The sequence below is a fragment of the Hyperolius riggenbachi genome, chromosome 7 (genome assembly GCF_040937935.1).
Source record: "Hyperolius riggenbachi isolate aHypRig1 chromosome 7, aHypRig1.pri, whole genome shotgun sequence".
NCBI classification, from domain to species: domain Eukaryota; kingdom Metazoa; phylum Chordata; class Amphibia; order Anura; family Hyperoliidae; genus Hyperolius; species Hyperolius riggenbachi.
In genome coordinates, this window is record NC_090652.1 from 31,494,209 (window position 1) to 31,507,615 (window position 13,407).

General features: G+C 45.2%; 1 protein-coding gene across 1 annotated transcript in view; it reads right to left on the reverse strand.

Annotated features, from left to right (window-relative positions):
• The window catches only part of LOC137525463 (large neutral amino acids transporter small subunit 4-like), a 77,730-nt gene extending 64,679 nt beyond the window's left edge, over positions 1 to 13,051 (reverse strand). The window contains exon 1 of the mRNA XM_068246561.1: positions 12,798 to 13,051. Coding sequence (XP_068102662.1) covers positions 12,798 to 12,930 — 133 coding nt within the window. The 5' untranslated portion in view covers positions 12,931 to 13,051. The remainder of the gene's footprint in view (positions 1 to 12,797) is intronic.
• Between the last annotated feature and the right edge of the window lie 356 nt (positions 13,052 to 13,407).

Sequence of the window (13,407 nt, forward strand, 5' to 3'; positions counted from 1 at the left end):
CCCGTCTTCTTCAGTCACAGGGATCCAGCGCTGGCAGCCTCCAAAATCTCAGTCAACATCCTTGTCGGCAGTGGCTCAGGTGCAGTAGCCGGCTGCAATATTTACCATCTGTGCTCCAGGCAGGCCCACTAGCGGCTTTCCAATGGGCTCTAGTGGAAATAACAGAGCCCGATCGGGTCCGCTCTATTTCGCATCCACAGGTTCTGTTCAGGGGCTGACAGTGCTGGATAGCCGAGACTTAGGAAGAAGGGGGAAGCCTCATTAGGATCCAGAGGCTTCCACCTCCCGAGGTAAGTACCTCCCAGAGGGAGTATTTTTTTGTTACAGATTCTCTTGAATCCAAATGTGGGAGCACTTTAATTGTGTGGTCTATAACAAGAAGTCTATAACAAGAAGCACTAACATAGAATGGGGAATAAACATCAAGGTTGTTACAATGAACAACCACACCAACTTTTAAAGACCAGGGCCCATATGCAATTCACTTTTTCACCTGAGTTTTCTCCAAGGTGATATTTTCACACCTTGCAATTCGAGGAGATAAGAAACTTAACCCATTCGCGTTTTCACTTGAGAAATGTTCACCTCCCATTCATTAGCCTATAACTTTATCACTACTTATCACAATGAACTGATCTATATCTTGTTTTTTCCGCCACCAATTAGGCTTTCTTTGGGGGGTACATTTTGCTAAGAGCCACTTTACTGTAAATGTATTTTAACAGGAAGAATAAGAAAAAAAACGGAAAAAAATCATTATCTCGCAGTTTTTGAGCCATTATAGTTTTAAAATAATACATGCCTCCATAATTAAAACTCACGTATTGTATTTGCCCATATGTCCCGGTTATTACACCATTAAAATTATGTCCCTATCACAATGTATGGCGACAATATTTTATTTGGAAATAAAGGTGCATTTTTTCCGTTTTGCATCTATCACTATTTACAAGTTTAAAATTAAAAAAATATAGAAATATTTCATCTTTACATTAATATTTAAAAAGTTTAGACCCTTATGTAAATATTTACATGTTTTTTTTTTATATTAAAGATTTTATTTGGGTAGTTTTGGGAGGGTGGGATGTAAACATGTGATTTATAATGTAAATGTGTGTTTGAATTAAATTTTTTTACTTTTAGTTGTAGTTTTACTTTTTGGCCACAAGATGAGTTTGTTTACATGACGTCACTCTAAGCGTAACACACGCTTAGAGCGACGTATGGGGTACATTACAGCCAGAAAAGGCGAAGCTTCCGAGAGAAGCTGTCGCTTTTTCAGCGGGGGAGAGGAATCAGTGATCGGGCACCATAGCCCGATACACTGATTGCCTGGCTAACGAACCGCGGGCCGGTAGCGCAAGTGCACGCGCGCGATTGGCCGCGAGAGCGCGCGGTAGCGCGCATGGTTTCTGGACATAGTTTCTACGTCCAGGAACCAAAGTAGGTTAAAACAGGCGAGCTTCTTATCTCCTCACATCGCTCAGAATTTACCGGCAAATTCAATTGCCAGTTTCACCTGAGCGATGTCCTTGCGTAAAGGAGCAGAACTCAGGTGAATACTAGGTATTGGTGTGGAGCGAGGCATTAGTGCAGGGGAGCTGTCCTTCAGCACCTCAGCACTGCAGCCTCGCTCCCCGGGAGATGCGCGCGCATCGTCGCATGGCTCTTACCCGCCACCAGTCGCCTCCTGCCGCTCGTCGCTACCGCAGGACCTGGCAAAAAACATACCTCCATCGTTCCCGTCTTGCCGCATGTCCCACGCCGCTCCTCCGCTCATTCTTCCTCCATCTCTATTCTCGGAGCCGGCAAAGCATCTTTGAGTCTCCTGCCAGGGCTCCCCATTCGTCCACTAGATGGCCCAATGAGAATCATCCTGATTCTAATTGGACCAATAAGAATCAGGATGATTCTCATTGGGCCACCTAGTGGACGAATGGGGAGACCCGGCGGGAGACTCAAAGATGCTTTGCCGGCTCCAACAATGCACAGAGATGGAGGAAGAATGAGCGGAGGAGCAGCGTGGGACATGCGGCGAGACAGAACGATGGAGGTATGTTTTTTGGTTACATTTTAAATAGGTAAGGAGTCAAAACTGACTGATTTAAATCCCTGGCATCTTTGGTTTCCTCAGTAAAGGAGGCTCCCAGATGCATAAAACACCGGCGATAGGTCTTTTCGCCTGCTCAGAGCAGGTGAAAAGTTATCATCAATGTTTGGCGGGAAGCATCGCTTCCCGGGGGGTGAAAAATGCAATTGCATAGGGGGAAAGGAACTTGCTGGGCGATTATATCGCCCAAGCGAGTTATTTTCCGCCCCGGGGGTGTAAAATGCATTTGCATTAGGCGACCTTACTGACTCCTAATTTGAGAACTCGCCAGCACTTATCGCTTGGTTATAGTTTGGTTATTGCATAGGGCCCCTTGGCCCATATGCAATTAACTTTTTCACCTGAGTTTTCTCCTAAGTCAAATGTTCAAACTTGTCAATAAAATGCCTTCTAAACCACCAGCAAGCAAAAAAATTGCTCAAAATAATTCTGATAGTACTTTTTCACTTACACGTTGGTACTTTTTCCATTGCAAAGAGCTGAAAAGTTACTCTAAATCAAAGATGAAAAATGATCTCCTAGGAGAAAACTTAGGAGAAAAACTTAATTGCATATGTGCCCTTGTCACAAAATGCCATTTAAACCCCCAGCAAGCAAGAAAATACTTAAAAATAAATTTAATAGTGTTTTTTCATCAACTTTTAGGTACTGTAATGGATTGCGGAGACACCGCGTTCAGACCGGCGGTTTCTCCGCAGCAGCATGCGTCTGGTTTGTCTGAACCTAGTAGTGCACACAGATGGAGAGCTACACGCGCGCGCGCGCGCTGCAAGACAGGCTCTTTATGCCAATAGGAGAGGGGTCAGCTGATCGGGACGATCAGCTGATCCCGGCGTGGCAGGGGATTGGCTGAAGGGAACTGGGCGGCGCTGAGGAGCGTTTTGCTATATATACTCCTTGCCTGTCAGTTGCTGGTTGTCTGGCGTTGCGAATGCTTATGTGTTAGCACTCAGACCTGAGTCAGATCTTTCAGTGTGGTTGAACCAGGAGGACCTGGGAATCCACACTTAGCCAGATTACTGTGTTACTATTGTGTTATACTTCAGACTAGTTCCAGGGTGTTGAGACCACAGACCTCACACCCAAGACTAGGGATACTGTGTTATTATTGTGTTATACTTCAGACTAGTTCCAGGGTGTTGAGACCACGGACCTCACACCCAAGACTAGGCCTGGTTTGATATCTGTTATGACCTATTGCTTTCCTGACTCTCCTTCTGCTTTCTGATTCGGTACCTACGCATTTCTGATTACCTGTTGCCAACCTTGCCTGTCCCTGGTTACCAAATCAGCCTTCTGTCTCTGTACCTTATCTGCTCGTGTGTTGCCGACCCGATCTGACCGACCCTTCTGGCTGTCACCCGCCCCCTGGGTGTTCAGTCCATCTGCAGGGACCCCCTGTCTCTAAGAGGGACCTCTCTGCAAACTAGTCAGGGACTCATCCTCTAGGAGTCCTTTGACTGCAGTAGAGTCTAACTCTTCTGATTAGAGTCATCTGCTCCTCTGGTGATTCTACTCATTACTGTTGCACCAAACACTTACACGTTTTCAGGTGTCCAGAGGTTAGTTATACTTGTATTATTGGTGATTCTGCAGATCATTAATCATCAGGTATAAATCTGTATTCTTGGGGATACTGCAGATCACCAATAATCAGATTCTCTCGTTACAAGTACTTTTTTAAATGTACAATGCTGAAAAAGTTATTTTAAAGAGAATATGAAAATGATCTCCCAGGAGATAACTCAGGAGAAAAAGTGTATTGCATATGGCCCATGTGTCCAGCAAAATAAATCCCCCCCCCTCCCCCTTTCCCCACTAATGCAGGGGTTCCGTGAGATCCAAAAATAATTTGAAGGGTTTCTCCCATTATAAAAAGGCTGAGGAAGGCTTGAGTAGAGGGTTGGCCAACACTCATGTGTCCTTCTAATCCTTCTAATATGAGGTGTGTGTGTCAGCAACCAGGCCAGGTAATCCTATCTGAAACCAAGGCAACCAAACATGTAAACACTTTTTACGGGAATCTTTAAAGATGCTCGTTAACTTTTTGTTAATTATGAACTCAGTCATTCTAGCCTTGACCTCTGTTCTGCGCAGTCTTCTTCCAATACTTAGCATTTATTGAAACATTTTACGAATGACTGGAAATTTTATATTACTCCATTACACTGATTGTTTTTCTGTACAATATGATGTATAATTGCAGTCTTAAATGTTTAATTAACTGTAGAGTGCTGGCGGGTTTTTTTTTCTTTTATTCTGCAGTTATTTTTTATTGTTTACAACCAAATAAATTTTAATTTCAACTGATAAATGTTAAAGTAGAAAAAAAGATGTTATGAAGATATATCAATAGCTAAACCTCACTTTAGCTAAAAGACAAACAAAAACAAATCTTGTGTAAAGGAGTTGGAGCCAAAATCAGCCAAATAAAAACCAGATTGTAACGATTGTTGTCAGCATGCAGAGAGAATCTGATCACTGGCGATCTGCAGTATCACCAAGAATGCAGATATATACCCGATTATTGATGATCTGCAGTATCACCGATAGTCAGATATATTGCAAACCTAATAGGTATATGAGTGTTTGGTGTAACAGTAATACTTTGAGTAATGCACCTGCAGAGCAGGTGATAAGAAGCAGCCTGGAATACTGCTTATGCTGACACAGGAACCTTCCAACAGCCTGAGATTCTCCAAGGGGTGGAGTCAGGCTGAAGGTAGGAGGAACCTGCACAGGAGAGACACCTGAAGGGTGGATGTTACTAGCAGGTCAGGAGACTATCTCTTAAGGGAGAGAGATAGTTCCCAAGGTAGTACAGATATTAAACAATGCCTAGTCTTCGTGTGAGGTCCGTGGTCTCCACACCCTGGAACTAGTCTGATGCACAACACAAATGAATGTACAATTCCCTAGTCTTGGGTGTGAGTTCCGTGATCATCAACACCCTGGAACTAGTCTGGAGTATAACATAAATGATAATACAATTCCCTAGTCTTGGGAGTGAGTTCCGTGATCATCAACACCCTGGAACTAGTCTGGAATATAACACAAAGACAATACAGTTCCCTAGTCTTGGGTGTGAGGGCGTTGATCTCAACACCCTGGAACTATGCTAGAGAATACACAGAAGATACACAGTATTCCTAGTCTGGGGTGTGAGGGCCTTGATCTCAACACCCAGGAACTGGTCTAACAAATAATAACAGTACAAGGAAATCTGGGTCAGTGTGAATTCCCAGGAACCCCTGGTTCAAACATACTGTAAGGATCTGACTATGGTCTGAATGCTTCCACGTAAGTGTTTGCAATGGCAGACAACCAGTGAATGACCAGCACCCAGTATAAATAGCACAGCGCTCACCAGCGCCTCCCCTAAGTACTGGACCAATGGGAACTGATTGAATCGTCAGTTGACCGGCTTGGTCAGCTGACTCCCTTCTGGCTGTCATAAAAGTTCTGCCTCCCAGCGCGCGCGCGCGTCCTTCTGAACCTGTGTGGACGATCAGTCCCAGCCACACCAGACATGTGTTGTGTACCACCCTCCACACTGGACGCGGAACCAGCCGCACCGCTATCAGGGCATGCGGCGGTTTCTCCGCGTTCAGCCATACTAGCAGATGTAGGCCCATGCGTGCAAACCGCCGCGTTAGATGCGGAATCAGCCGCCTTGTTCTGAGCACACGCGGCGGCTTTTCCGCGTTTTCTCACACAGATCAATTAATAATCATTTTTTATGTACATTTTTTGTTGTTGCCAATTTATGCAACCATTTTTTTGTCTTTCAGTGACATTACAGTACTGGAATGTCAATGTCATGTACTGTTTATTGCACAGGCCCTTTACATCTGTGTCACACTGCGGATGGACTGTTTATTGCACAGGCCCTTTACATCTGAGTCACACTACCAATAGACTGTATTGCACATGCCTCTTACATCTGCGCCACACGGCGGATGGACTGTATTGCACATGTTATTTTTACATCTATGTCACACCACAGACGGCCTGTTAGCGCACTTCTGTGCGCACTAGTACCATCACTATTACTGGTGTACATACCATGTTGCACAGTGCTGGGTTACCATCCATGTCTCCAACGCTACTCTACCCCCCTCGTACCTCCTACTCCAGGGCACAGCTACTCAAATGGGAACATATCTCAGCCCTTCATCCGGAGGACAGGCTCCTGACCAACTCTGTTTGGAACCACGTCCAAGAAATCACCGCTTCTACGTCCTGGCCTCACACCAACCAACGCCGCAGGGGCTGTCGATCAGGTGTTCGGGCGAGGCTGAAGAGGAGAGGCCTGCGGTCATCCATCCCCGCGGTCCTCCTAGCAAACGTCCGCTCCCTCCCTAACAAGCTAGATGAACTGAGACTCCTCAGCGACAAGAGGGAACTCGGCAACAACACCCCAGTCTTCTGCTTTACCGAAACGTGGCTTCATGACGACATCCCTGAGAGTGCCCTCCAGCTCCCAGGTTTCAGCCTCATCCGAGCAGACCGTGACAGCACCCTCTCAAACGACTCACGAGCTGTGTGGAAAGGGCTTAAGGCTGCCACCAGCTACAAACCTCCCCCTCAGCATACTACACCTAGCACTGAGCTGGCAGAGAGTCTCAGCGACTTCTACTGCAGATTCGAGAACCAGCCAACACCTGTGGGACTCCCACAATCCTCTGACTTTGACGCCCTGGGCCCGAACCCGCCCCCACCGACAGTGAGGGAGGCGGATGTACTGAAACACCTGCTAAGGCTAAATGCTAGGAAAGCCTCCGGTCCGGATGGTGTGTCACCAGCCTGCCTGAAAACTTGCGCTCGGCAGCTTGCTCCCACCCTCTCTTCCATCCTCACGAGGTCCCTCCAGGGAGGCAAAGTACCCGCATGCTTCAAGAGGTCCACCATTATCCCCGTCCCCAAAAAGCAGGGTACCCTTGACCTCAACAACTTCAGGCCCGTGGCACTTACATCCGTGATCATGAAGGCTTTTGAAAGCATGGTGCTCCCCCACCTTAAGCACTCCACAGAGGGACTGCTAGATCCACACCAGTTTGCGTACAGAGCAAACAGGTCCACTGATGATGCCATTAACATCTGCTTGGAGCTCGTCTATGATCACCTGGACAGACCAGACTCCTACGCCAGGATCCTTCTACTGGACTTCAGCTCAGCATTCAATACCATCAGCCCCAAAATACTGCAAGACAATCTGGCCGCAATAGGAGTCCACCCCACCCTGCGCCTGTGGATCACGGACTTCCTCACCAATAGGTCCCAGGTTGTTAGGCTGGGCACTATCTCCTCACAACCTAGGATCACCAACACAGGAGCCCCACAAGGCTGCGTTCTGTCGCCGTTTCTGTTCTCTCTGTATACAAATAACTGCAAATCCACGTCAGACTCGGTAAAAGTAATCAAATTCGCTGACGACACGACCATTGTCGGTCTCATCACCAATAATGATGAGAAAGAGTACCGCCACCAGGTTGAAGGTGTCTGTCACTGGTGCAGAGAGAACGGATTGGTTCTAAACACAGCGAAAACTGTGGAGATGATTGTTGATTTCAGGAGATGCGCCTCCACCCCGCCCCCAATCTGCATCGATGGCAAGGAGGTGGAAAGAGTCCCCAGCGTCCGCCTTTTGGGCACAACTATCTCTAATGACCTGAAGTGGAAGGCCAACACTGCCTCCACACAGAGGAAATCCCAACAGAGACTTTTCTTTCTCCGCCAACTAAAAAAGTTTGGTATGGCCCAAAAACTTCTGACAAACTTCTACACCGCTACAATCGAATCTGTCCTATGCTCTTCCATCCTGGTTTGGTACGCCAGCTCCTCTGCCAGCGACAGACTCAAACTGCAGAGGGTCATCAGATCAGCAGAGAGGATCATCGGGAGATCCCTTCCCTCTCTGGACCTCCTTTACCATTCCAGGCTGTACTCCAGAGCATTAAAGATCACCAGCGACCCCTCGCACCCAGGGCACCGCTTCTTTAGTCACCTCCCCTCGAGCCGGAGACTCTGGTTCCGGTCCATCTTCACCAAGACCTCAAGGCATAAAAACAGTTTCTTTCCCTCGGCTGTCAACCTTCTGAACTCTCTCCACGTAACTGCCCATCCCCACACCAAACAGTGTGCCGGCACTGCGGCACACTACACATAGACGGTGCTCTAGCTCAAGCCGACTTTTCTTTTGACTTTCTTTTGGTTGTTTTTTGTGTGTTTTCTGTGTTGTTACTTATGCTACATTGTCTCTCTCTGCAAATGTGTTCCTTCCTGACTGCTTGTTTTGTCCTGTATCTGTATCTATATCCTGTATCAGTACCCTGTAAGTGCCAAGCCCAATTCCGGGCACGACCCAGTCGTGCTTGGCGATAATAAAGATTCTGATTCTGATTCTGATTCATTGTTTACATTTAAAAATGAATCTGCACTGGTCTATAATTCCATACATGATGTCTGCACAAAACAATGTCGAGGGAAAGGACATTTTACAAGGGATGTTCATTCAGATTCGGCGGAAATGAAATTTCCGCATTTCTGCTCAGAAATACTGCATTGCCACAACTCTGTATTGGACTCAAGTCACAGAACTTGGAAGCATTAGACCAATCAGAAAACGCAAAGTCAACTCGAAATTATTTGGCCAATAAGGGAATGTAAAAAGTGACCAAAAAAGACTTGGGAATCGAAATTGGAAAATGGAAATCTGCGGAATCAGAAAAAAAATGGTATTGGCAGAAATCAGAATTTCCGTAGAAAACCCGACGATACCTAACTTTAACCAACCCCCCCTGCTGATGCCTAAGCCTAACCAGCTCCCCCTCTCATGTCAAACTCTAACCAATCCCCCTGCCGATGCCTAACTATAACCAACCCCCCTGCTGATGCCTAAGCCTAACCATCTCCCCCCTCCGATGCCCAACTCTAACATATTCCCCCAAGTGATGTCTAGCTTTAAAATAACCCCCCACCGAAGCCTAACCATAACCACCAATTCCACCGCCACAAATCTGCCAATATATACGCACCACATGTTTGCCTCAGGCAGCCAAAAGTCTAGAACTGGGGGGGGGGGGTCATCAAAAAATGTTGGAAATACATTGTGCGCTTTAAACTAAAGGACAACTGAAGAAAGAAGGATATGGAGGCTGCCATATTTAATTCCTTTTAAGCAGCCTCCATATACCTTCGATTCAGAGATCTCATGAAAAGTATAAGTAAACAAAAAACATGGCCCTAGTGCACGTAACATGATATCAATCATAAAAAATAAATATATAAAAGAGAAAAAGTATAGACAAGAACACGTAAAGGAAAGGGCTATCCGGATATTCCTCTAAACAATACATATAAAAAACAGAACTACATTCCTGATTTGGTGAACAGATATTTTATTATAGCCATTATCCCAAACAATGGAAGCAATTAAAGGACAACTAATGTGAGAAGTATATGGAGGCTGCCATACTGTGTGTGTGCCAAAATCACCTGGTTTGCTAAACCTAACCCTCACACAGATACCTCCACTACCAATGCCTAACCCTAACCTCCCCTGGGGGTGCCTAACCCTAAGACCCACCCACAGCCCCGCTACCCACACTTGACCCGCAACCCGCTTTCTGGTGAATCTGGTAACTGCACCTGACCTGCACCCACAGACCCACTACCCGCACCCGACTCACAACCCGATTAAATCAAAACAGATACCCGACCTGCTTTTTGGGTAACTTGCGGGTACCCAACCTAATGTCCTGTGTGGGTCTAATTTTCAGACCAGCTCTCAACCCAACCCGCAACCCACTTTCTGCTGAATCTGGTGGGCGCACCTGACCCGCAACCCAATAAAAATCCAAATGGGTACCCGAACCCAATCTGCATTTTGGGTAACTTGCGGGTACCCCACCCGATGCAGGCCTCTAGTGCCTAGCCCTAAGAACCCCCCTGGAGGGTGCCTAATCCTAAGACCACCCCACTGATGCATAACCAAAAGACCCCCCTGGTGGTGCCTAACCCTAACCGCCCCCCTTCCTGATGACAAAAACTGTCCTTCTGCACCAACCCGCTTCCCAACTCCTAACCCTAACCACCCCCGTTTAATAAACATGGCAGCCTCCACACTCATCTCACTTCGGGTTCCTTTTAAGGTGTGTAAACTACACACCTTAAGTGACACCTGTAGGGAAGTAGTTCTGGCCAGGAGCTCATACAGATGCATCCCTTGGCTACAGCTGAGCATGCATACTGTTGCTATGGGGATGGAAGGAGGGATGACAGTGCTGTTCACAATGGAGAGGTTTCTGGTGGGCAGCATAAGGAGGGGAACAATGTGCTTGGACATTGCTTCAAGATCTGGGGTGTCAGTTATTTAAAGCAAACCTGAATTGAAAATCAAAAGTCAAAATAAACATACATACTTACCTCCTGTGTAGTCCATCTCTTTCTCCTCTCCTGCGTCCTGTTTGTCCACTATGATCAATGGAATTCTCCGTCCTCCATTTTGAAAATGGCCATTACTCCATAACAGCTTCCTGGTCAACACACTGTTAAACTGTAATATCGCCCCTTGAACCATACTGAAACATGGACATTACCTTGCTCATCAGTTGTCCTTTCAGTTATAACTGACAGCACCTGATGTATAACTGGCAGCAACTGGTATATTTCAGTTCTGACAAAATCTTGTCAGAAATGGAAGGAATCATTGTAAGAAGAAAATGATGAGCTTCTGAGAGGAACTGACGGTGAGGTAAGTATGTAATATTCATTTACAGGTACATCATGTGTTTATTTTAAATAATTTGACTTGGTTCAGGTTCCCTTTAAATAACCTCAATGGACAATTGTACACAATTCTCAACTGAGACAGCCCTTAAACAGCAGCCTTGGTGGTGTTCAGTAGAGATGATCGTAATCAGCTAATAACAATTATGCGCACATTTTCGCAATTACGCCTGTACATAATTACAATTTGTAAATTCAATTGATTTCGTATAGTCGTTTGTAATTTCACGGAAATTTTCACGTAATTTGGTGCTGACTTTAGCAGTGAATATCAAAGCCCCCATACAGGCTATGGACACCAAAATTGATACATATGTTATTAAAGAGAATCTGTACTGTAAAATTCTTACAATAAAAAGCATACCGTTCTATTCATTATGTTGTCCTGTGCCCCTCTGTGCTGTTTCTGCCACTCCCTGCTGTGATCCTGGCTTGTAATTGCCATTTTTAGGCAGTGTTTACAAACAAAAGACATAGCAGGTGATAGGCTGAGAGTAGCTCAGTGTGTGAGTCATACAGAGTGTGCAGGGTGCCTGGAGAGGGTGTGTATAGCTTCTATCCAATCACAAGCAGCACAGTACATTCCAGCCTGACTGCCTGAGCCTGACAGACCCAACAGAGGAGAGAAGATTAGATCATATAACAGAGATAACACAGCCACTGTGCAACTAGGAAAGGCTGCAGTAAGACAGAGCACATTAGAACAGCTATAGGAACTTATAGGATAGAAGAAATAAGGATCAAAAATTTGTTACAGAGTCTCTTTAAGAAGAATAGTGGGTACAAGTCAAAAAAATAATTAAAAAAAAAGACCTTGCAGGTTTTGAGAAAATCGATTTTAACAATGCAAAGGCAAATGGTTTTTAAACTCAGAAAAGTCACAGTTCAAAAACTATTTTTCCTTTGCATTTTTAAAACTACAAGGTCTTTTTGAAAAATTATTTTCAAAAATCCGCCGGTGAGATACATAGAGGGCGCACTTCTTATGCGCAAACTGGCTGTGGCTGGTACCGAAGAGGGAGAAGACTGAGGACAGCGGCGTGGGAGTGATCCGTGCAGATGGAGCATAAGGAAGCCCCAGGTACTGTATGTATGTATGTAGAAATCTTTTAGTTTAAAGGATACCCGAAGTGACATGTGACATGATGAGATAGACATGGGTATGTACAGTGCCAGGCACACAAATAACTATGCTGTGTTCCTTTTTTTTCTTTCTCTGTCTGAAAGAGTTAAATATCAGGTATGTAAGTGGCTGACTCAGTCCTAACTCAGACAGGAAGTGACTACAGTGTGACCCTCACTGATGAGAAATTCCAACTATAAAACACTTTCCTAATAGAAAATGCCTTCTGAGAGCAAGAACGAGGTAAAAAGGGGAATTTCTCATCAGTGAGGGTCACGCTGTAGTCACTTCCTGTCTGAGTCAGGACTGAGTCAGCCACTTACATACTGTACCTGATATTTAACTCTTTCAGGCAGAGAAAGAAAAAAAGGAACACAGCATAGATATTTGTGTACAGTGCTAGGCACTGTACATACACATGTCTATCTCTTCATGTCACATGTCACTTCGGATATCCTTTAATACGTCTCTGGTTTCCTTTAACATACATAGCAATTTTGGTGATGATAGCATGTATGGGGGCTTTGCTATTAACCGCCAAATTTGGCACAAAATTACATAAAATTTAACGTAATTATGCAAAATTACAGTTGGATTACATTTACATGCAAAATTAATTATGAATTTTCTTGAAATTCTGCATTATAATTTCGCATCAGAATTGCGAATTACGATGCGAAATTATGATTATGCATCACTAGAGTTCAGTCTGGCATGTGTCTGAAGCTTTATAGTCCTACACCTACACACAAACAAAAATAAACCCATACAGACCTGAGTAGCAGTCTTGAGCGAGGACCCCCAACTCCATCAAGATGGGGCTCAGGGAGTTCCAGCCAAGAAGACATCCCGAAAACAGCAAAGTCTCCAGCAGGGCTGAGCCGAGCACCCAGAGTCTCCGTCCCATCTCGCTGCACGTGGTTCGGAGGGGTTACCGGAGAATTCAGGGCACACTTGTGGGATTATTTGAGAGCTGGGCTACATAGTCCACAGAAGGAGATGTCCGTTAAATCGCTTGATCTCAAGTTCTGATGGTGCTTTGAGCCTTCACAAGCCCGTGTTTACACATGACACAGCTATTCTCCTAACCCTCAATGACAGCAGCCAATCCTGGTCCACCTGACACAGCCAGGCAAAGGAATGCCATGTGTACAATACAAGCATACTATAAACACACATAGATTACACAGCAATTACTTGTCTACAAAGCAATTCATAAACAAGAGGTATCTGAAGATCATAGAGCTACGTTACTGCCTGTGACATTAACAAGACTGGTCAGGAACATGCAGCGTGTTTACTAAAAGAAACCTACAATAAGATGAATATTAAAGGGGGACCGACATCAAAATAACATAATGAATAAAATTGCTTATTTCTTTTA